This window comes from Salmo salar, chromosome 14 (genome assembly GCF_965601325.2).
Source record: "Salmo salar chromosome 14, fSalSal1, whole genome shotgun sequence".
NCBI lineage: Eukaryota > Metazoa > Chordata > Actinopteri > Salmoniformes > Salmonidae > Salmo > Salmo salar.
In genome coordinates, this window is record NC_138304.1 from 16,474,626 (window position 1) to 16,500,451 (window position 25,826).

Genomic DNA, 25,826 nt, shown 5'->3' on the forward strand with positions numbered 1-25,826 from the left:
AGCTAGCCTTGCAGCGAGCTAGCCAGGGTAGCTAAGCCTTGCAGGAGACAAATGACAGGAGACAAAGGGAAGAAAAAGCAGAAAAGCTAATTCCTACCCGGAAAAGTCACCCAACACAGAAGACGAAAGCTGAAAAACCTGCGCTTGGGGGCGTAACATCACAGCACACCTACGAACAGTTGAACAGGAAAACAAAGTGGTGCTAAGGAGAGCTTAGAGTAGTACTCTACATGAGGAAGAGAGGTGAGAATTACCAGAGGGCAGGCAAGTAGGTCTTTAGTATGAGGGGAGGGGCTCACCTCATTTGACACTCGACCTGTCTGTCTCCGACAGACGTTTGTAATTGGTTCTTCAAGCTTATGAGATTCTGGTTAATCCTTCATGTGAGATATTGAAACAAATAATTAAAAGAGAACCAAAGATACAGTACAACTGCCTCTCAGACATCAGAGGGAGGCAGAATGCCTCTCAGCCACTAGAGAAAGGCAGAGTTTGATTTCAATCATTAAAACAAGCTCTCGTATGGATACACAACATCACTATGTATTTATGCAGTGATAAATTGTGATTAGAATGAGAGTTTCAGGTCAGTCTGTGTTGCAATGACTACGACAAAGAGAAACTGATGCAGCAAGAAGCCAAGTAACCAGCACACAGTTCAACACACTAGCCAATGAAAGACCTCAAAAGTGCTGTCAGTCAAAGCATATAAAGTGAACTTTGTTAGTTACAGTAGTGTCAGCAATTGTAGGTTGGTTACATGAGCGTGCAGCAGGGCGTTGTTCTCTTTTTAATCTTTTTAATCTTTCTGATACCTGGGGCAGAGTGCTTCTCTGTCCCGTCCTCGTCGGACTGTCCGTCTGAATACAGGTAGTGTGACTCTTTGGGCTGTTGACCAGGATAGACCAAATTCCTTGATGCTGTGTACGGTGATGCATTGTTTGAGTTAAAATTAGCTGTGGGCTCTCCCATGTATTTGATTAAGTTCTGTTGAGGTTGACAGTGATGGTATCCCCGGTTGTTATAGCCATCCGCGGTGTAGGTGTTAAACTGAGGGTTACTCTCGTCCACCCCATCCTCGTCGCCAATGACGACAAGCTCGGCCTGGATGGATCCTTCATAGCCAAGGCCACGTCCACTGTCATCCTCCGCGGTCTGGTAGCCCATAAAGATGGCGGTGACAGGCTTGGACGTGTCCATGGTGTTCAGGATACTGAAGTGCGAGTCTTCCTGGTAGATCGGGGACGGCCTCTGGTCCATTTCAACTGATGAGTCGTAAAACATTCCGCCTCGCTGGCTCTCTCTAGGGTTATGGTAGGAGTCGTCGGTGAGGAATCCTTTCTCAACACCGTAGGAGAAAGGATTCTGGTTATACCCGTTGTTTGGCTGGTAGTACTCCTCATCCTGCCTGCCAATGAAAGAATGGACTGGAATGTGAGGGGAGGAGGAAAGACTCTCCAGCTCTGAGTTGTGGACTCCATCAATATAGTGGAGCTCCTTCCTGGAGAGGACATCACGCTTATACGACTCTTGCTGATACCCGTTCCCATTGGTTTCGTAGATGACTTTAGCATGACTCTGTTGGGGTCTGTTGGGGACTGAGGCCCTCCTGCTGCAGGTATTGGAGAATGCAGGCACAGATTCCTGGTGGCCCCGGTGGTCTTTTGGGAAAGCACCGCTTTGAGGCATCTTCTGCACTGTACCCTTTCGGAGCTGCTCCGCCACCTCCATAGGGCTGACCTCCTGGTGGCCCCGAGAGCCACGGGGGGTGGAGAATGTAGGTACTGACTCGTGGTGGCCCCAAGATCTACTGGTGGTGGAGAATGCAGGCAATGTTGGCTTCTGGTGGCTATGTGGGCCACAGTTGGTGGAGAATGCAGACACTGATTCCTGATGGCCTTGGTGGCCCAGTGGGCCGCTTTGAGACTTCTTCTGCTCTGTAGCTGCTCTGAGCAGAACCTCCACCTCCATAGGGCTGAGCTCGTCCACTCTGTTAGAACCATCCCCCAGCTGAGACTCGTCAGATCGCAGGGCATAGACAGACTTGCGGCCGTCGTCATAGACTTTAACCCCTCTCCGCTGGAGCACCTGGGGGGTGACGGTGGATGTGGACAGGACCCGGGTCTCCCCGGTACGGAGATCCTTCTGGACATTGATCTCCATGGCAAACATGGCTGGAGGAGGAGAGAGGGAGGAGAGACAGTGTGGAAGAGGAAGGGAGAGAGAGAGATGGGTTGAAGTTATATAAAAATAGGTTTGTCAGATCTACAGTACATGCTATTGTTGTAATAAATGTTACTAGGAACTTTCTTACTTTGTTTGGGTGTGTCCTTATTAGATTCAAAGGACTGCTTCTTTGAGATTGGAGGTTTGTAGGACTTTGGGGCATCTGGAGTAGCTGGGTTGATATGGATTGGCTCTGGAAAATGATTATGTGTATAATGTAATATGTTTTATCAAATACAGTCATGACCCGAAACTATTGGCACCCTTGATAAAGATGAACAAAAAATACTCTATAAAATAAATAATACAAATACTGAGCTATATTGTATGCTCAACAAAATGGGAAAATCATATTATGCTATACTAGTACAATTGCTCAGAGAAATATATATTTTCTTATTCTCAAAAAGATAGGGGTCAAAATTATTGGCACCCCTGTTTTCAATATTCTGGCACCCTCCCCTTGCAAGAATAATGGCATTGAGCCTTTTTCTGAAATATTTTAGATTGGAGAACAGATTGGGATGGAGCTTAGAACAGTCCTCCATACATAATCTTTCCAGATCATTGATATCCTTTGTGTGCTCTTATGGACTGCCCTCTTCAATTCAAACCAAAAGCTTTCAAAGGGGTTAAAATCCGGATACTGAGATGGCTATTTCAAAATGTTGATTATGTGGTCAATTAACCATTTAATTGTGGAATTTGATGTGTGCTTGGGGTTATTGTCTTGCTGGAAGATCCACCTGCGGCCAAGTTTCAGTCTCCTGCCAAAGGCAACCAGGTTTTTAACTAAAATATCCTGGTACTGGGTAAAGTTCATGATGCCGTTGACCTTAACAAGAGCCGCAGGACCAGTGAAAGCAAAATAGCCCCATAACATCAAAGATCCACCACCATATTTTACACTAGTTATGGGGTTATTTTCTGCTTATCACATCCTTCTTTCGATGCCAAACCCACCACTGGTGTGCGTGGCCAAAGTGCTCTATTTTCATGTCATCTGACCATAGCACCAGTTCCAATCCTAGTGCCAATGCCGTTTAAAAAACTTCAGACATTTATATTTGTTAGATGACATGAAAATAGAGCTCTTTGGCCATGCACACCATTGGGAACCTGTAGGACATAGTCATGACCTTAGGGGCGAAGGTCATATCAGGACGCAATGTCACCTTAGAGTCGACAGCTGCGAACTGAGTACAGGAACGGTGTATGGATAAGGCATGGAGATTCCCAACGTGTTTAGCTGAGGCCAAAGCCACTAGCATGGAGGTTTTGTAGGAGAGGATCTTCAGATCCACAGACTCCAGTGGCTCAAAAGGGGGCATAACACAGAACATCCAAAACCAAAGCTAAATCCCAAGTGGGCACAATAGGTTATGAAACCTACCTGAGACGGCTCACACCGTTTAGGAACCGCACCACCAGGGCACAAGCCACAGACCCCAAATCTCTGGCCGGGGGACCCAAACCTGCCTGTGCACCTGAGATAATTGATCCCTGCGCAACGGGAGTTGCCACAGGACCTCGCCCAATATGCGGACGATCTCTGCGAACCAAGGATGCTTGGGCCAAAGGGAAGCTGCAAAAATCTATGACAAGCCCTCCAGGCGCACCCTCCCCAACGTGGGACAAATCAGCTCCATGGGGGGAAATGCATAAAGGAGTTTCCGAGGCCTCATCGAGAAAAACAGACGACAATTAGCATTCTCGCAATGCGCAAAGATCTATGTTGGCCCTGCCGAGCATTTCCTATATGTGGCCTGTTACAGAATCTGAGGCATTTGAAGCTGGTTCCTACTTCAAAGTAGGGCCATTAAAAAAAGTTTTTTTTGAACAATTACAAACTTGTACGGGACCTGTAAATATTAATAAAAATGTTAAATGATCAGCCTAGTTGAGCCAAGGAGAAAGCACTGAGCTATACAGGGAGAAAGACAGGATGCTTCCTGGCTATTCATGATTGGCTGAGATAATGGAGTGGTTGGACATGCTGAGAGATGAGCCCTGATTGGTTTGTCTTGTCACAGGCTTCTGTCTATAACATAATGGGCTCTTCCGTGGTCAGTATATAGCTAATATTTGCTATCGCCGATTTTTTGAAAGATTCAGTATAGCTATGGACAACTGCAAAAGTGTTGCTGCAGCTCTCAAAAACATTGATGCCCTGAATTTAGCTGGGTTTAAGTAGATAAACCTCTTTCTGGAGGACAATGCCATGCTGACTCACATGATTTTGCATGCATGGGTGGGGTGGGGCTAAGGCTTAAGAGGGTGTGAATGTTGCTGAATGGGGTAAACAAGGAAGAACTCTCTAAGTGTGAAAATCTCATCAAAATCTTTCACAGGATATTTGCTCCTACTTGTCTTTTAAGTGGGACAACGGGTTTTTAAATTAAAGCAGCATAACTTTCCCATGTTTCCTCCAACTACAGTGTACGATATACCATTTTGAAGCTTGCTTCTGGAGAAGGTAGGATATTTTCTCCCTCAAAGCGGGCACTGAGATCTCGGGAACAGTCGACCTGATAATACCGCAGAAGCGCAGGACACACACAACAAATTATAGCTCGTACCCCAACATCACATGCCAATGGTCAGAGCAGACAGTGCGCATCCCGTGAAGTGCTATCTGAAGGGGCGAGACTGGGAGACAACGGTTATTTTTCAATTTCCGCCACTCTTGACAACCGTGTGTCTGAACATGGAGAAGAGACACTTTCAATTGAACTTACATGAGGGAGACACAACACTTTCGACACCCACGAACCCTGTAGAGCCTAGGGTTGAAAAAACTGTGTTTTTCTGTGCCACGGTTTGCTTAAAGCACGGCCCACTCTGGGTACAAGGGCTCTAGCGATCAGTGACGTACCCCAATTGGCAGTGTCACTTGGGGATACTGTTGTCACAACAAGCTTCACTCGGTTTAGGAAGTAAGATGTGTTCTGGTAACCGGCTGGCACCCAGTGCTGGACCACACGCATTAAAAATAGACCCAGGGAAAAATCTGTTATCATTCAGGTTACCCTACTAACCAATCATAGGTACTGGCGACTAAGCGTATTGTAACCTAGTCGGGGATGGGACAGACAGCTCTGAAAAACTGACCCATTCTGTGGTAACAGACAGGGGTGATTCGTAATTGAATATAATTCCCAGGAATGAAAAGTGTTGAGCTGGAGACAGACAGCTCATTTAGGGGTGAATATAAACCACAGAGACAGTGTGTGGGATAATAGTATGGTTGTGTTCAACCCTGCTCGTTCCATCAACTCCGCTACCAACAACCAATCGCCTATAGAGCCCATAACCTGTATCACTAGATTGGGGCGGCAGCGTAGCCTAGTGGTTAGAGCGTTGGACTAGTAACCGAAAGGTTGCAAGGTTGAATCCCCAAGCTGACAAGGTACTAATCTCTCATTCTGCCCCTGAACAAGGCAGTTAACCCACTGTTCCTAGGCTGTTATTGAAAATAAGAATTTGTTCTTAACTGACTTGCCTAGTTAAATAAAGGTAAAATAAATAAAAAAAATACTTCATAGGGTCTAGTGAGCTACAGGCAGGAATCAGAATTGAAGCCAAGTAATGAGACACATATGGGGGAGGGGTGCCCCTTTGTGGACAGAGAGTGAATTGCCCAACTTATTACTCTTACCCTGGGGGGATTAATATGCCCCTTGAACCCTGTGAACACCATGGAACACAGGGTAACAGTGGGGGCATTAATCATGGACAAGCTTCCAAGATATACGTTGTGCTTCAGTGAGACTGTATAGCCTGCATTAAGCCCGGCCCCCTTACGGGCACAGGGGGCTCCGGCAATGGCTGATGTATTACCCTGTTTGGCTGCTACCAAATGTGGGGGCACTGTTGTCATAGCAATATTTTTGTGGAAGGGCACACTGGTTGCTCAGACCCTCTGTCTGGGGGTTTACCCGAACCAAGTGCTTGGGGGCTGCTTCCTCCTCGGAGGTGCACGCAAACCCTGCTTCCTCCACTCCCTCCAACTCCAGGAATTGGAAATAGGAGCTGCCATAATGCCGGGGGAAAGCTAATAAGTTTCATTAGCTGGAAGTTATGCATGCTAGCTGATGTTAGCAGGGAGGCAGAAATCGCAAATAGTAGCTAGCTCGCCTCTATGAGTGACGCACAGTTCAGATGCCACCTTTTTTGGTGAGTCGAACTGAGTAGAAATTAAGAGCGGGCTGGCAGGGTTAAGAGCTTTGCTTGACATACCGATTGGTTTCAAACAACTGCTCTCAACACTGCAGCGGACTTCCTCGTTTGTTTTGTGTTGAATTCAGGCATAACAGAGACCTCTCACAGAAGTCCTCCACTTGTGACTCTGAGGCCATGATTGTGCTTCCGTTGTAGATGTGGTAGAGATGAAATCTTTATTTGCAAGAAATTAACATATATTAACATGCTGACATTTCTCCTGACAGTGGAATAACTATTCTGGCGCGCTGCATTAAACAGAGGCATGCTTTATCCGCTCCGTGCCGAAAGAGCGGCAGAGGCTGCTAAAATTCAGACGAGGCGCACTTTATTGTTTCTGACGGCACTTTATCCCCGCTCTTCCAAAGAGAAAGTGACTTATTTTTTCAAACTTGGTGTGGCGATAGAGCGCTGTTCAAACTAGGGTTTATCTAACATGGCTAGCACACTATGCAGCGCTTGTTTTCAGTATAGCTAGCCTGGTCTTGAAAGTCTACATAGGACCTGATCATCAAGGTAGGACCAGACCCTTCATCGACAAGTCTGGGAAGATAGTCAAGCGGTGCTCGACCAAGTCAGACACAGGCGGTGGGGGTAGCCTCCCGTCTTTGAGTAGCCTCCTGTAATCGGCGAAACTGTGCACAGGATCCTGGTTGAGCGCAGGAAACTACCGCATACACCACGCCCAGGCAGACAAGACATTTGCTCTGACCAAAGACCCAATCCATCTCCGTGTCCCACAACTCAAACTCACCTGAGGTATCGGAGACATACAAGACAACAAACATGAGTATCTTTTTATTCATTGGGCATGGTCACGAACCCAAACCCGGCTCGTTAGCCTTCATTGTTTGCATTAACCATTTTACTCATTGCTACAGCCAGGCCACGCAATCCGAATAATAACTAATTGGTTTGTGGTTAGGAAACTAGGAGAACAAATACAAACTCCAGCACACAACGTCCAGGAGGTGAGCACGCTCTACCACAAAGGGACAGTTTAGTTGCCGCAAAGTTTTAGCGTGAATCATTCCTGCTCACATTGAGGGGAAGTGCGTAAAAATTGAAGGAATGAATCCGAGCCACAGGGTTATCACCTGTGGAAGGAGAGGCTTCCAGTGAGGCGCGGATTTCATTGGCCTTGTTAGGCGTGATTGTAGTTCTTCAATCGAAGTCGCGAGAGTATGACTCCCCATAATTGTGTTGTACCGAGTGTACTGTCTAAAAGAGAACAGTGGTGCCATAATTTGGATTCCTATCTTTAAAAAAAGTATTCCTTGTTAAACAAAAGCTCGTTCTCTGAGCAATTGTATTAATATAGAAATATTAAATAAATGTAGCTCAGTATTTCGAGGCCTAAGGTTCTATCTGACATTTTTGTCAAAAATGACTTAGTCACATATAATTGATCTTTAGATGGTTCTTCATAAGTTAGATTTATTTTTTAAAGCACATTTTAAATTAAAATAATACTTTATTTCCTTTATTTATATCCCCAGAGTCAGATTAACTCGTGGATACCATTTTTATACCTCTGTGTCCAGTATGAAGGAAGTTGACCCATTGCTGAATTGGAGGGTAGAGTGTCTATTCTTCATCAGATTAAAGAAGATTAACAGCTGATTGACTCTTTGCTAGAGTCTGCCAAAAACGTGGTGAACGAAGCCACTTGCCCATGGCTTGTCACCGCGGCCTCGGGAAGAGCCTGCAGCTGTGAGACATACTTTGATCCCGCTAGAAGAGCCCTGGCCATTACCGGGAGCTATACTCAAGCACCCGGTCTGCTCCATTCCCTCTGCTCTGCCTCAGAAGCCATGGGTCACTATACAGAAACCAAAAAATCCTGTCAGGAAAACGCCAAAGCAAAGTGATGCTTTGGAACTGGGAAACAGATACCGGGTATTGGAAGAGTCGGAGGTCTCTGCCGCTGGCCCCAAAGGAACAAACAACTCTGCCCGGAAGCAAGTGGACCCCCGCCATCTAAACAATTTACAACGAAACAGCCCTACAACTAGCCACAAACAACTTTCTAGGAGGAAGATAACTCAAGATGTTATCTTAAAATAAAAAAATTCACCAAGCAGCAATCCCACTGTCCTTATTGTGGGCTCATCTATGATCCATATTGTTTCTATGAAAGCAGAGACCATCTGTTACCCAGGTGCCTGGATCCGGGACATTGACTGTATGTTACCGCTACTCATTAGTGAACACCCTACTGCCACAGCTATCACTGTCCATGTAGGGTCAAATTATATTAAACTACAGCAATCTGAGAAATTTAAAAAGGACTTTAAATCACTGATTCATACTCTACTTCAATCAGGTAAACAATTCATTATTTCAGGTTCATTCCCGTCTACATGCTCTACGGATAATAATTTCAATCGTATACGCCAGCTACACATCTGGCTTAAATGTTATTGTTGTTCAATAAGCATACAATATATGGAATATTTTACAGCTTTCCTACATCAACCAAATGTATTTCTCCGGGATGGATTACATCTAAATAGGTATGGTACAAGCACCCCTCACATGAAGACTTCAAACAGCCGAAGCTAAGTAACATTAACATGATGCCTTCTAATTGCAGTCGTTGTACTTATAATATACAGGAGAACGATCGCCTTACGGCGAGGATAGCTGTGCTGCAAGCTCAGCTTCAGACGCAATCGTTAGGCAAGGGTAATTTCAGTGTAGGAAAGGATGAAACAGCGTCTGTGCCACCAGTAAGTACAGATAGTAACGTTAGTATAAACCCCCTCGCACGGTCCCCGCAGCCGGACAACTTTCTCATGGCTTCTGGAGGGAAACGCAGTAGGAATGCTCAACCGGTGTCGCTTATTCAGCCGACAGAAACTTTCAACCGGTTCTCCCCATTAAGCGAGTCGGAGTCGGAGGCCGAAACTTCTCTGGTCTCTGCTCCTCCCGTTATGGGGTCTGAGACGCCGAAGCCTCTCACCATTAGCTCTGACAAATTGAAAACCCTAGTCATTGGCGACTCCATTACCCGCAGTATTAGACTAAAAACTAATCATCCAGCGATCATACACTGTTTACCAGGGGGCAGGGCTACCGACGTTAAGGCTAATCTAAAGACGGTGCTGGCTAAAGCTAAAACTGGCGAGTGTAGAGAGTATAGAGATATTGTTATCCACGTCGGCACCAACGATGTTAGGATGAAACAGTCAGAGGTCACCAAGCGCAACATAGCTTCAGCGTGTAAATCAGCTAGAAAGATGTGTCGGCATCGATTAATTGTCTCTGGCCCCCTCCCAGTTAGGGGGAGTGATGAGCTCTACAGCAGTCTCACAACTTAATCGCTGGTTGAAAACTGTTTTATGCCCCTCCCAAAAGATAGAATTTGTAGATAATTGGCCCTCTTTCTGGAACTCACCCACAAACAGGACCAAGCCTGGCCTGTTGAGGAGTGACGGACTCCATCCTAGCTGGAGGGGTGCTCTCATCTTATCTATGAACATAGACAGGGCTCTAACTCCTCTAGCTCCACAATGAAATAGGGTGCAGGCCAGGCAGCAGGCTGTTAGCCAGCCTGCCAGCTTAGTGGAGTCTACCACTAGCACAGTCAGTGTAGTCAGCTCAGCTATCCCCATTGAGACCGTGTCTGTGCCTCGATCTAGGTTGGGCAAAATTAAAGATGGCGGTGTTCGCTTTAGCAATCTCACTAGTATAAAGACCTCCTCCATTCCTGACATTATTGAAAGAGATTGTGATACCTCACATCTCAAAATAGGACTACTTAATGTTAGATCCCTCACTTCAAAGGCAGTTATAGTCAATGAACTAATCACTGATCATAATCTTGATGTGATTGGCCTGACTGAAACATGGCTTAAGCCTGATGAATTTACTGTGTTAAATGAGGCCTCACCCCCTGGTTACACTAGTGACCATATCCCCCGCGCATCCCGCAAAGGCGGAGGTGTTGCTAACATTTATGATAGCAAATTAAAATTTACCCCCAAAAAACAACAACGACGTTTTCGTCTTTTGAGCTTCTAGTCATGAAATCTATGCAGCCTACTCAATCACTTTTTATAGCTACTGTTTACAGGCCTCCTGGGCCATATGCAGCGTTCCTCACTGAGTTCCCTGAATTCCTATCGGACCTTGTAGTCATCGCAGATAATATTCAAATTTTTGGTGACTTTAATATTCACATGGAAAAGTCCACAGACCCACTCCAAAAGGCTTTCGGAGCCATCATCGACTCAGTGGGCTTTGTCCAACATGTCTCTGGACCTACTCACTGCCACAGTCATACTCTGGACCTAGTTTTGTCCCATGGAATAAATGTTGTGGATCTTAATGTTTTTCCTCATAATCCTGGACTATCCGACCACCATTTTATTACGTTCGCAATCGCAACAAATAATCTGCTCAGACCCCAACCAAGAAGCATTAAAAGTCGTGCTATAAATTCTCAGACAACCCAAAGATTCCTTGATGCCCTTCCAGACTCCCTCTGCCTACCCAAGGACGTCAGAGGACAAAAATCAGTTAACCACCTAACCGAGGAACTCAATTTAACCTTGCGCAATACCCTAGATGCAGTTGCACCCCTAAAAACTAAAAACATTTGTCATAAGAAACTAGCTCCCTGGTATACAGAAAATACACGAGCTCTGAAGCAAGCTTCCAGAAAATTGGAACGGAAATGGCGCCACACCAAACTGGAAGTCTTCTGACTAGCTTGGAAAGACAGTACCGTGCAGTATCGAAGAGCCCTCACTGCTGCTCGATCATCCTATTTTTCCAACTTAATTGAGGAAAATAAGAACAATCCAAAATTTATTTTTGATACTGTCGCAAAGTCAACTAAAAAGCAGCATTCCCCAGGAGAGGATGGCTCTCACTTCAGCAGTGATGAATTCATGAACTTCTTTAAGGAAAAGATCATGATCATTAGAAAGCAAATTACGGACTCCTCTTTAAATCTGCGTATTCCTCCATAGCTCCGTTGTCCTGAGTCTGCACAACCCTGCCAGGACCTAGGATCAAGGGAGACACTAAAGTGTTTTAGTACTATATCTCTTGACACAATGATGAAAATAATCATGGCCTCTAAACCTTCAAGCTGCATACTGGACCCTATTCCAACTAAACTACTGAAAGAGCTGCTTTCTGTGCTTGGCCCTCCTATGTTGAACATAATAAACGGCTCTCTATCCACCGGATGTGTACCAAACTCACTAAAAGTGGCAGTAATAAAGCCTCTCTTGAAAAAGCCAAATCTTGGCCCAGAAATTATAACAAACTATTGGCCTATATCGAATCTTCCATTCCTCTCAAATATTTTAGAAAAAGCTGTTGCGCAGCAACTCACTGCCTTCCTGAAGACAAACAATGTGCACGAAACGCTTCAGTCTGGTTTTAGACCCCATCATAGCACTGACACTGCACTTGTGAAGGTGGTAAATGACCTTTTAATGACGTCAGACCAAGGTTCTGCGACTGTCCTCGTGCTCCTAGATCTTAGTGCTGCTTTTGATACCATCGATCACCACATTCTTTTGGAGAGATTGGAAACCCAAATTGGTCTACATGGACAAGTTCTGGCCTGGTTTAGGTCTTATCTGTCGGAAAGATATCAGTTTGTCTCTGTGAATGGTTTGTCCTCTGACAAATCAACTGTAAATTTCGGTGTTCCTCAAGGTTCCGTTTTAGGACCACTATTGTTTTCACTATATATTTTACCTCTTGGGGATGTCATTCGAAAACATACTGTTAAATTTCACTGCTATGCGGATGACACACAGCTGTACATTTCAATGAAACATGGTGAAGCCCCAAAATTGCCCTCGCTAGAAGCCTGTGTCTCAGACATAAGGAAGTGGATGGCTGCAAACTTTCTACTCTTAAACTCGGACAAAACAGAGATGCTTGTTCTAGGTCCCAAGAAACAAAGAGATCTTCTGTTGAATCTGACAATTAATCTTGATGGTTGTACAGTCGTCTCAAATAAAACTGTGAAGGACCTCGGCGTTACTCTGGACCCCGATCTCTCTTTTGAAGAACATATCAAGACTATTTCAAGGACAGCTTTTTTCCATCTACGTAACATTGCAAAAATCAGAAACTTTCTGTCCAAAAATGACGCAGAAAAATTAATCCATGCCTTTGTTACTTCTAGGTTGGACTACTGCAATGCTCTACTTTCCGGCTACCCGGATAAAGCACTAAATAAACTTCAGTTAGTGCTAAATACGGCTGCTAGAATCCTGACTAGAACCAAAAAATGTGATCATATTACTCCAGTGCTAGCCTCCCTACACTGGCTTCCTGTTAAGGCAAGGGCTGATTTCAAGGTTTTACTGCTAACCTACAAAGCATTACATGGGCTTGCTCCTACCTATCTTTCCAATGTGGTCCTGCCGTACATACCTACATGTACGCTACGGTCACAAGACGCGGGCCTCCTAATTGTTCCTAGAATTTCTAAGCAAACAGCTGGAGGCAGGGCTTTCTCCTATAGAGCTCAATTTTTATGGAATAGTCTGCCTACCCATGTGAGAGACGCAGACTCAGTCTCAACCTTTAAGTCTTTACTGAAGACATATCTCTTCAGTAGGTCCTATGATTAAGTGTAGTCTGGCCCAGGGGTGTGAAGGTGAACGGAAAGGCTGGAGCAACGAACCGCCCTTGCTGTCTATGCCTGGCCGGTTTCCCCTCTTTCCACTGGGATTCTCTGCCTCTACCCCTATTACGGGGGCTGAGTCACTGGCTTACTGGTGTTCTTCCATGCCGTCCCTGGGAGGGGTGCGTCACTTGAGTGGGTTGAGTCACTGACGTGGTCTTCCTGTCTGGGTTGGCGCCCCCCCTTGGGCTGTGCCGTGGCGGAGATCTTTGTGGGCTATACTCGGTCTTGTCCCGGGATGGTATGTTGGTGGTTGGAGATATCCCTCCAGTGGTGTGGAGGCTGTGCTTTGGCAAAGTGGGTGGGGTTATATCCTACCTGTTTGGCCCTGTCCGGGGGTTTCATCGGATGGGGCCACAGTGTCTCCTGACCCCTCCTGTCTCAGCCTCCAGTATTTATGCTGCAGTAGTTTATGTGTCGGGGGGCTAGGGTCAGTCTGTCACATCTGGAGTATTTCTCTTGTCTTTTCTGGTGTCCTGTGTGAATTTAAATATGCTTTCTCTAATTCTCTCTTTCTCTTTCTTTCTTTCTCTCGGAGGACCTGAGCCCTAGGACCATGCCTCAGGACTACCTGGCTTGATGACTCCTTGCTGTCCCCAGTTCACCTGGCCATGCTGCTGCTCCAGTTCCAACTGTTCTGCCTGCAGCTATGGAACCCTGACCTGTTCACCGGACGTGCTACCTGTCCCAGACCTGTTGTCCCAGACCTGCTGGAACCCTGACCTATTCACCGGACGTGCTACCTGTCCCAGACCTGCTGTTTTACATTCTCTAGAGACAGCAGGAGCGGTAGAGATACTCTCAAAGATCGGCTATGAAAAAGCCAACTGACACTTACTCTTGTGTTACTGACTTGTTGCACCCTCGACAACTACTATGATTATTATTATTTGACAATGCTGGTCATTTATGAACATTTGAACATCTAGGCCATGTGCTGTTATAATCTCCACCCGGCACAGCCAGAAGAGGACTGGCCACCCCTCATAGCCTGGTTCCTCTCTAGGTTTCTTCCTATGTTTTGGCCTTTCTAGGGAGTTTTTCCTAGCCACCGTGCTTCTACACCTGCATTGCTTGCTGTTTGGGGTTTTAGGCTGGGTTTCTGTACAGCACTTTGTGATATCAGCTGATGTAAGAAGGGCTATATAAATAAATTTGATTTGATTTGATTCTCTCCTCAAACCTGGCTCTCACTATAGTCTCATACAGAGCATGTGAGAATATATAGCCATGGGGGTTGATACTCGGAATTGGTCGATTCCACATCAGACAATACTCATTGCTCCCCTCCCAGCTTTAAATAGCACTACAGGTGCTGATAACGTGGATGAAACTTTTGATGGACTTTATGTTATTGTTACACGATTGTCAAGGTACTGTGTTGCCACTTCCTCACACAGGCAGAGGGCTATTGTTAGATGTAATCTTGTCTCCATCCAATTTAGGCCCGTCAGTAGCTACACGAGGAAGCCTCGCTCATCTAATATTACCTTGAATGCTCCATCTGATATGAGCTCTCAAAATAGTGGCCTTGGAATTATTCATTTGAATGCTAGAAGCTTGATCCAAAAGTTTGATTTTATTGAAATACTGGTCTCACAGGCTGACATATTGATTATATCTGAATCCTGGCTCTGTGTCTCTGTTCCAAACTCAGATGTTCTGTTAGCTGAGTACAATATCTACAGAGCAGACAGACGTGGAGGTATTTCCATATATGTTAAATGCAACCTAGATGTCACTGCGTCAATTGTTTGAGTTAATGTCTAATTATGCAAACTCTGAATTATGGATTATCGGAGATCTCAATCTGGACTGGCTGATGCCAGCATCGCTTAAATTAAAAGAAATTTGTAACGAACTAAATCTTACTCAACTAATAACTATACCTACCCATCCTAATCCAAAAGACCCGAAAAAAATCTACATTAATAGACCTTATCTTAACAAATACTCCTCACCAATATATAGCTAGTGGGTTATTTGCAAATTACATCAGTGACCACTGCCCTATTGCATGTTCAGGCTAAAAAACCCTGACCCCCGTATAATTCTAAAGATAAACTATAAACACTACTCAGAGCAAGCCTTTATCCATGACCTTTATTACTCAGAGCTTTTATCCACAAACTGCATAATGGACCCAGTTTTCGCGTTCTCTTTCTTTTCATAAATTTTTACCTCCATGGCTGTTAAACACGCCCTGTTAAAGCGACTTAGGGTAAAAAAAATTAACTAATCCTTGGTTCTCCTCTGATTTGAAAAACCTTTTCCAGCAAAAGAATCAAGCATGGGCCTTGGCGAGGAAAACTGGTGAAACAGCTGATTGGCTGCTTTTTAGGCAATTGAGAAATAAATGGACTGGAGGAATAAAAAAAGGCAATCTAGGTGTTATGACAGAGTCTGCTGGTGATCCCTCTAAATTCTGGAAAACCGTTAAGCCCTGTGCGGCCTCCGTCCCGTATTACATTATGTTAGAGGAGTATATCGTAAAAGTAGCCACATAGCCATTTTCCGACCAACCACATGCATCACAAATAACCAAAAAACAGCTAAATGCAGCACTAACCTTTGACAATCTTCATCAGATGACACACCTAGGACATCATGTTACACAATACATGCATTCTTTTGTTCGATAAAGTTCATATTTATATATAAAAACAGCATTTTACATCGGTGCGTAACGTTGACTAACTATTTTCCCTCAAATGCATCCGATGAAACAGAGCTACAATTTACTAAATTACTATTCGAAAACATTTTTAAAATGTAATATTGTCATTCTAAGATTTATAGATGAATATCTCTTGAAAGCACCTGTAATGCCAGATTTAAAATTAACTTTACTGGGTAATCATACTTTGCGATGAAAGGGGATGCGATACTCTGAAAAATAGGCTAACATTACAGGTCAGCGCCATCTTGGAACAATCGCATATCACATCTAGTCTTGTATACTATTGTCAATAATCCCTTACCTTTGGTTGTCTTCATCAGAAAGCACTTCCAGGAATCCCAGGTCCACAACAAATGTATTTTCGTTCGAAAAAAATACTCCTTTATGTTCCAAGAGCTTGTTCTTGTTAGCGCGTCTGAAGGCTGCTCCAAAACTTCCGTCGGCCACGGGACAGCCATTTCGAGAAAATTTATTTTTTTCCCATTTAGGTTCGTTCAAACATGTCAAACGTTGTTTAATAACATAAATCTTCAGGGCGTTTTTCAACAAGAGAGCCAATAAGATTCGAGGGGGACGATTGCATTGTGTTTCAAAACATTTCGAAAGGGGAGGGTAACCAGGGGCATCGGCGTCATAATGGTGATGGCCCTCTCCGTGTGACCACGTTCCACTGCGTCTCATTCATTCAGTTTTCACAGTAGGAGTCTCAAATCACTTTGTAAAGACTGGGGACATCTAGTGGAAGCAATAGGAAGTGCTCAATGAACCATAGCTCACGGTGTGATTAATAGGCAATGTGATGAAGTTGAGTTCGCAATTCAGAATTCCACTTCCTGTTTCGATCTGTCTCGGGGTTTTGACTGCCATATGAGTTCTGTTATACTCACAGACACCATTCAAACAGTTTTAGAAACGTTAGGGTGTTTTCTATCCACAAGTATTAATTATATGCATATCCTAGCTTCTGAGTTTGAGTAGGAGGCCGTTTAAAATGGGCACACATTTTTTTCAAAAATCGCTTTAGCGCCCCCTATCCTAGGGGAACGCCAAGAACCTGTTGGGGCTAGGGGGCAGTATTGAGAATTTTGAAAAAAATATGTGCCCATTTTTAACCTGTTGGGGATAGGGGGCAGTATTTGCACGGCCGGATAAAATCTGGTTATTACTACTGCCCACCCTAAAGTTTCTATAACAGAACTCATATGGCAGGCAAAAACCTGAGAAGATTCCTTACAGGAAGTGCCGTCTCTGACCATTTCTTGGGCTTCTACACTCTCTTTATTGAAAACTGAGGATCTCTGCTGTAACATGACACTTCCTACGGCTCCCATAGGCTCTCAGAAGGCGGCAAACCGGTGAATGATGTCTTTGGAGCCCCCTGGCTGAAAAACATTAGCGCATTTGGATAGTGGTCGATCAGAGAACCATGAGACTGAGGCGCGTGCACGAGGCGACACCATGTTTTTATTTTTTCGTCTTTGAACTGAAACAAGGTTTCCCGGTCGGAAAATTATCGCTTTTTTACGTGAAAAATCGCATAAAAATTCATTTTAAACAGCGGTTGACATGCTTCGAAGTACGGTAATGGAATATTTAGAATTTTTTGTCACGAAACGCATCGGGCGCGTCACCCTTTGTCACCCTTCGGATAGTGTCTTGAACGCACGAACAAAACAGAGGATATTTGAACATAACTATGGATTATTTTGAACCAAACCAACATTTGTTATTGAAGTAGAAGTCCTGGCAGTGCATTCTGACGAAGAACAGCAAAGGTAATACAATTTTTCTAATAGTAAATCTGAGTTTGGTGAGGGCCAAACTTGGTGGGGTTCAAAATAGCTAGCCATGATGGCTGGGCTATCTACTCAGAATATTGCAAAATGTGCTTTTGCCGAAAAGCTATTTTAAAATCGGACATAGCGATTGCATAAAGGAGTTCAGTATCTATAATTTTTAAAATAATTGTTATGTTTTTTGTGAACGTTTATCGTGAGTAATTTAGTAAATTCACCGGAAGTGTTCGGTGGGAATGCTAGTTCTGAACGTCACATGCTAATGTAAAAAGCTGTTTTTTGACATAAATATGAACTTATGAAGATCATCAAAGGTTAGTGCTGCATTTAGCTGTGGTTTGGGTTTATGTGACATTATATGCTAGCTTGAAAATGGGTGTCTGATTATTTCTGGCTGGGTACTCTGCTGACATAATCTAATGTTTTGCTTTCGTTGTAAAGCCTTTTTTGAAATCGGACAGTGTGGTTAGATTAACGAGAGTCTTGTCTTTAAAATGGTGTAAAATAGTCCAGAAGACAGCAAAAACCCAGAAGACAGCTAAATGTAGCACTAACCTTTGATGATCTTCATCAGATGACACACCTAGGACATTATGTTATACAGTACATGCATGTTTTGTTCAATCAAGTTCATATTTATATAAAAAAACAGCTTTTTACATTAGCATGTGACGTTCAGAACTAGCATACCCCCCGCAAACTTCCGGGGAATTTGCTAACAATTTACTAAATTACTCACGATAAACGTTCACAAAAAGCATAACAATTATTTTAAGAATTATAGATACAGAACTCCTCTATGCACTCGATATGTCCGATTTTAAAATAGCTTTTTGGTGAAAGCACATTTTGCAATATTCTTAGTACATAGCCCAGCCATCACGGTCTAGCTATTTAGACACCCGGCAAGTTTAGCACTCACCAATATCAGATTTACTATTATAAAAGTTTGATTACCTTTTGTTGTCTTCGTCAGAATGCACTCCCAGGACTGCTACTTCAATAACAAATGTTGGTTTGGTCCAAAATAATCCATCGTTATATCCGAATAGCGGCGTTTTGTTCGTGCGTCCCAGACACTATCCGAAATGGTAAATCAGGGTCGTGCGCATGGCGCAATTCGTGACAAAAAAAATCTAAATATTCCATTACCGTACTTCGAAGCATGTCAACCGCTGTTTAAAATCCATTTTTATGCCATTTTTCTCGTAAAAAAGCGATAATATTCCGACCGGGAATGTCCATTTAGCTAAACAGAGGAAAGAAAACAAAGCTTTCGGTCGACGCGGGCACGAGCCTGAGTCTCACAGTACTGTAACCAGCCACTACCCAAACGCGCTACTTTTTTTCAGCCAGAGCCTGCAAAGCCACGATTCAGCATTTTGCCGCCTTCTGAGAGCCTATGGCAGCCGTAGGAAGTGTCACGGGACAGCTAAGATCCTCACTCTTCAATAAACAGAGACAAGAAGAACGACACCTTGTCAGACAGGCCACTTCCTGCATGAAATCTTCTCAGGTTTTTGCCTGCCATATGAGTTCTGTTATACTCACAGACACCATTCAAACAGTTTTAGAAACTTTAGGGTGTTTTCTATCCAAAGCCAATAAGTATATGCATATTCTAGTTACTGGGCAGGAGTAGTAACCAGATTAAATCGGGTACGTTTTTTATCCAGCCGTGAAAATACTGCCCCCTAGCCATAACAGGTTAAGATATTAGAAGGGTTGTTTTTACAGTTGAAACACATTTTATGATTTTTAATAGGTCCAAAAAGTTGGATGAAAATACACTTGCACTTACGAGCTTAGATGTCTCTCAAATGAATCAGGTGTCTGCATATAAAAACGTAGGGACATGGCTGGATGATAAACTGTCTTTTAAAACGCATGTTGATGAACTTTGTAAACGGCAAAAAAATCAAGCTAGGCTTCCTGTCTAGAAACAGGACATGTTCGTCCTCCACAAATAGAAAGCAAATTGTGCAAACTACTTTTATTTCTGTTATAGATTATGGGATATTATTTATATGCATGCTACGGCATCCACACATAAATCGCAGGATGCTACTTATCATTGCGCACTTAGGTTTATTACGGGTGCTAGCTACAGAACTCACCATTGTGTTTTATATCAAAATGTGGGTTGGACTTCGCTGTCCTTGAGACGAGACCAACATGCTCTCGTGTTTGTCTATAAAGCACTTCTGAATAAACAACCTTCTTATTTATCATCACTTATCAACATTATAATTATAATTCATAAAAACAGGTCTTAAGCATGGATTACACTTGAGGCCCCTGCGATCTTCACGGAGTTGGGTATGGCTGCCATTTTGTGTTACGCTCCTGCATAAGAATAGCCTGCAGACCAAACTTAAACTTGAGACTCTTGTCCCCCTTGCCCATTTTAAACATTTTTTGGAGGATTTTTATTTTTGTATTGCTTGTAACTGCTTTGGGTAATACAAGTTTTTGTGCTATTAAGGGAATAACCTACAGTATGTGTAAATGTAACAATCTCCTGTTGTATTCTTTTGTGTTATGTGTGATCCTTTTGTTTGTCTTGTGTAATTTCTTAATCATTGTACCTAAACTGTATGTGTAAACATGTATACGCATGGCCCAGCTGCAAAAGAGACCTTGGTCTCAGTCTGTGTTCCTTGTTGAAATAAAGGTATATTTGCTGAACCCAGATTGACATTTCAGAGCCATAAGGTTCTATCTGCGATTGCACCCACCTAAAAAACAAATTCACAAATGTCTCAGGATTTTGATACTCTGCACTTTAGGTACCTTTAAGGTGGGGATATGGGTTATGAAAGAAGAATTCACTACAAAACAGTTCTGAGATCTGGGATGTGAAAACATTGATGCTCAATATCTCAAAACTATGCTATGTACAGATAGAGTCCCAAGGTTACAATTTGTATTATCTATTTTGTACAGTCTTTTTTCCTCATCTTTGTCAACGGTGCCAATAATTAAGGTCACGAAAACGTAATCAGCAAGCTAGCAAAAGGACTTACCTTCTTGGAAATTCTCCTTTGCTTCCTATAAGATAACGTAAAACAAGAGACTAAAAGTCACCAACCTCAAATAAAACTTTCAGATACAACAGTGTTAGATATACATCTAAAGTACTCTCATTGTGGCCAAAGCAAAACATCTAAGACAGAAATAGCTCAATGTCAATAAGTACCATACTGTCCAAGTACCTTTATTATCTCCTCAGGTGTTTTCTCGATAGCTTTCAGCCTCTTCAGTATGAAGCCCTCATTTTTCGAAATCATTGTCTCTTCCCTCTCCAGAGCCTCAATCTCTTTCTCAATCCTGCAAGCCCAGACGAAAAGGGTCAAAGGTCATATCACCTCATAGACGAGCGGAGTAGGGGTGAGGAACGAATCAGTGAGCTGACTGTTTTCTCATCTTCTGAAGACTTTCTGTTCTGACTGGAATCTCATCAAAGGTGTAACTTAGCAAACTGATCATGGCTGGCATCAGACATACTTGGGGTCAACGGCCCCGGCATCCCTCCTCTGCCTACCCCATCAAAGCTGTGCCATCCCAGCCAACTGGCACAACCTTGACACTTTGACACCTACAGTCCAAATGACACTATCCCAAAGTTGTACCACCCTAACAGAATGGCACCTACTCTGTGAAATATTAACAAGTGTCCATTGAGTGGAGGGGGGAGTGCAGAATGAGGCTATTTGTAGATGTCCTTCTCTCTTACTAAAGAAACAAAGAAGGCCAAAACACTACATCACTCCTTATGCCACCTTTTAATAATGACAAATGTTTCAATCCTAGGTGGTCTTCGTTAGGTACCTAAAGATCACTCTGCTGCTGTCTTATTACCAGCACCTTAGGGTTTTCAGGGAATGCATTGACTGCCACTTGGTCAAATTGGTAGACATCTAAGGGATTTAGGTCTAACTGGACAGTGGATGGACTGCCCTTCACCACAGACAGTCCAATACATGTTGTCTTCAGTGTGTTGATGCAGTGACTGTCCCTTGAGCATAGAAATCAAATAAATAGAACAGGCATCCCAATTTAAAAGCAACACTTGACTGTAAGCGGTACACATAGCCTTCCCTGTAGCTCAGTTGGTAGAGCATGGTGTTTGCAACGCCAGGGTTGTGGGTTCGATTCCCACGGGGGGCCAGCACAGGAAAGAAAATGTATGAAATGTATGCATTCACTACTGTAAGTCGCTCCGGATAAGAGCGTCTGCTAAATGACTAAAATGTAAATGTAAAATGTTTTAAAGAGTAAGATTTATAACACTAACCAGCACATTCACATAACACTGAACCAACTGTTGCTAAAAACATTTCTCAACATAATACGGCCTATGTTCGATCAGGCAGCCATGTTAAACCAGCAATGTAAACATAGATCAGTTTATACATGCACAAATGGAGTATGAGTTGTCTTGGCTTACAGTACCTGTGGATGCTGGTCTGGAGGAGTTTAGTTTGTTGTCGATCTCCCCTCAAAGTCTCTCTCTGCTGTGGGCTTTGGTTGCTCGTTCCATCCATGAGCCACTGCTCCCTCAGAGACTTTTTCTGTTCAAAGCAGAAGAGGAAACATTGTGGCTTAAGTGTCCTGACACATTGTTTTTTACACGCTGATATGTATTTTAGGACTGCTCAACTGCAGTGACTATAAAATATCAAACTGCCAGAAAGCTTTGATGCTTGGAATTCTCACTTTCATTAGATATTGACTTACGAATTCATCCAATGATGTTGAAATGATGTGGTCTGACTATATGACAGTAAGATAAACTATAATTTGATCACGTCATCACATTATCTTACTGTACCTTTAAGTGCTGAAGCTTTAACTTCTCCTTGTCTATTTCCAGCTTTTTATGAACAATGTCTTCTTGGACTTTTCTCTTATCCTGCAGATACAATATAGTTATGAATCTTACTACAGTACTTGAAACAGGTATTGTTCAGAAGTTGATTTGCTGTAAGAGGACCAGACTGATTCCAGGTCAGTTTACCATTATTGCTTGGAGTCGGTCCTTTACCAGTTCTGCCTCTTCCATACTGACCCTGCACCAAATAAATTGAAAAGTGAGGGGAGGAAAGGTAATAGAGAAACTAGATTAAAAACAGCATCTAAAAAGAGATGATTTGGCACGTACAACCCTATATACACTGTACAGAGCTTCACTATGGATTGAGAGGGAAAGTTAAAGGGATTCAGGACAAGCGCCAGTGGTGATTGAAAGAGTGACTTGACAAATTTGACCAGGAACAAAAGGGTTTAAGTTCCACAATGTCACAGACACAGGAGGTTGTACATAAATATAAAATATATAAATACTTCCAAAGTTATTTAAATACCCTAAATAGTATTTGAACCCAGGTCTGGTAGCCTACCTGACCAGACCTGAAACAAGAGTTTGGTCTAGCCACTAACACACTCAACTGTATTTCTGGTCTGAGAGAGCACGGCATTCAAACCCCTCAGATCTTACTCCAGAAATGTTCTGGCCTACAAGGCAAGAGTCTCCAAAATCGCCATATCAATTGGGAGTGGTATAGATATCAATGTAAGCCGAGTCAACTGGTATGATGATACGCACACTTACAAACATCATAAGGTGCAAAAACGCATGGACTTTATGGACTCTCTCACATTCTGTCAGGAGTGCTTCTGTTGTGCTTATGTGTGGTGATAGTGACAGGGATGACCTATGGGCCTGAAAAGGCATGCCAGCACCTCCCTGATCTCCTGACACTTTTTCCCCCTGTCTCTCACCATGCCCCACAGATATTCCAGCCAGGCTATATCCTCAGACAGATAGCCCCCTTAATGGGATGACACAGCAGCAGCCTCCACATCTGCTCTTCACATAGAGGTACAAACATAAAACAGATGTCTTCCAGATACTGTCAAAAAATGTCTGTACATAACTGCTTATTCCTTTCTGATTCTGCTAGTCCTCTAACCGGGAATTCTGAAAAACCTGGGAATTTGCAACCCTAACTACAATATACACTGAGTGTACACAACATTATGAACACCTGCTCTTTCCATGACATAGACTGACCAGGTGAATCCAGGTGAAAGCTATGATCCTTTCTGATGTCACTTGTTAAATCCACTTCAATCAGTGTAGATAAAGTGGAGGAAACAGATTAAAGAAGGATTTTGAAGCCTTGAGACAATTGAGAAATAGAGGGTGAATGGGCAAGACAAAAGATTAAGGTGCCTTTGAACCCCCGTAGTAGGTGTGTCCAGGCATTTTGTCCAGGCATTATGTCCAGACATTGTGTCCAGGCATTGTGTCCAGGCATTGTGTCCAGGCATTGTGTCCAGGCATTGTGTCCAGGCATTATGTCCAGGCATTATGTCCAGGCATTATGTCCAGGCATTGTGTCCAGGCATTGTGTCCAGGCATTGTGTCCAGGCATTGTGTCCTGGCATTGTGTCCTGGCATTGTGTCCAGGCATTGTGTCCAGGCATTGTGTCCAGGCATTGTGTCCAGGCATTGTCAATATGTTTTAATCTGTGCAGACCCAGATGCACCACATCATACTTCTCAGTCTAGGGCCAGATGAGGATAGAACAGTATTTGGTAAACCCGCTACAATCTAATTCTAGTAAACTAGAATTAGAGAGTCAGACCAAAGTCTTGCAGTTACTAGAATCTAAAACAGCATGAAGTCAGTGGCGGTCGGTGCCGTTTAAGATGAGGGAGAATTCTATTTTTAATGAGCATGGACTTATTTCTATTACAGCATATTGGATGACTGTCATTCATATTCCATTCACCCAGCTCAATGTAGCATCGATAGGTTTAGGCTACTACATGATACTTGAATTTTCCCTTTACCCATCATGAGGTTTTACAACCTAGCCTATGAATGAAAGTTTACAACATAGCTGCACAGGTTGAGATAATTTTTTGTAATTAAGGTGAATGACATCGACACATTCAATTCCGCCTTGCACACACTTGCCTGCATCTAGCTGATCTAGGGTGTAATTAGTCCAGCAGTTGCAGAAGTGAGTTTCTATTGGACAAACTTATCCCTGCTTCATTCCGTTTGCTTTCATTTAAGAAACGTTTCTCAACACAATCGGCAGAATGAATACACCCCTGATCACAAGCAAACACAGTTCACTTTCATAGTGGCCATATAAAAACACCATGATCACTTTGCTCAATGTATATATAATTCCTTCTAGCTACTATCTATGTGCTCTCCTCCTCTCACCTTTTCCCTTCGTTCCTGTCACCGTTTCCCTTCGCTCGTGGACTTCAGCACACAACTCATCAGCTGTCTGTGACCAGGCAAAAAACCTTTCCAAGCCAAACCTTCATATCATGATCGCTAACTGCTACACACAGCCTACATCCTTGTCACGTCATAGTCAACATAGCTGCTAGAACTAACACATTAGTAAACCCACTACAATCATACAGTACAGTGCACAGTCAGAAAGCAGTTTAGCAGTTACACCGGTGGGCCCCGATGGCAATAAATTAATAAAACCAAAAGCTTACCTTGACTTGGAAGAGTTCCCGTGTTGGATAGCCATAGCCAGCTAGCTAACATAGCATCCCTCTCTGTTTGAGCCGGGTGTTTGTGTAGGCTAAACAAGATAGCTGCATTCGCTAGCTAAGTGAAAGTAAAAAAAAATACAACCAAATATAGCTATCTCTCTCTTTCTCTTGCTTCTCCTTAATTTTGAAGAAATTAATTTGTTAAAAACTCAACTATTGTCTTTCGCTCTCTTTGAGTCAACTACTCACCACATTTTATACACTGCAGTGCTAGCTGTAGCTTATGCTTTTAGTACTAGATTCCTTCTCTGATCCTTTGATTGGGTGAACAACATTTCAGTTCATGCTGCAAGAGCTCTGATAGGTTGGAGGACGTCCTCCGGAAGTTGTCATAATTACTGTGAAAGTCTATGGAAGGGGGTGAGAACCATGAGCCTCCTAGGTTTTGTAAGTCAATGTACCCAGAGAGGGACGGAAGCTAGCTGTCCTCCGACTACACCATGGTGCTACCCTACAGAGTGCTGCTGAGGCCACTGTAAACCTTCATTTTTTAAAAACCTTTATTTAACTAGGCAAGTCAGTTAAGAACAAATTCTTATTTTCAATGATAGCCTAGGAACACTGCCTTGTTCAGGAGCAGAACAACAGATTTTTACCTTGTCAGCTCGGGGATTCGATCTTGCAACCTTTCACTTACAAGTCCAA

At 43.3% G+C, this 25,826-nt stretch overlaps 1 protein-coding gene across 3 annotated transcripts in view; it reads right to left on the bottom strand.

Annotated features, from left to right (window-relative positions):
- The window catches only part of palmda (palmdelphin a), a 32,252-nt gene that overhangs the window by 3,941 nt on the left and 2,485 nt on the right, over positions 1–25,826 (bottom strand). Inside the window, exons 1-9 of one of the 3 annotated variants that reach the window (XR_014380314.1) lie at positions 25,122–25,564; positions 22,605–22,656; positions 22,419–22,499; positions 22,040–22,158; positions 20,800–20,914; positions 20,611–20,635; positions 2,315–2,419; positions 816–2,174; positions 300–377 (exon numbers count right to left, since the gene is read on the bottom strand). Coding sequence is in view for 2 of the 3 variants with exons in the window: in XM_082960796.1 (XP_082816922.1) it covers positions 816–2,174; positions 2,315–2,419; positions 20,611–20,635; positions 20,800–20,914; positions 22,040–22,158; positions 22,419–22,499; positions 22,605–22,656; positions 25,122–25,156 (1,891 nt within the window). In the remaining variant the exon portion in view is untranslated. Of the gene's footprint in view, positions 1–299; positions 378–815; positions 2,175–2,314; positions 2,420–20,610; positions 20,636–20,799; positions 20,915–22,039; positions 22,159–22,418; positions 22,500–22,604; positions 22,657–25,121; positions 25,565–25,826 lie in introns of those variants that run through there. The other 2 variants (XM_082960796.1, XM_014139695.3) reach the window with 2 other exon arrangements.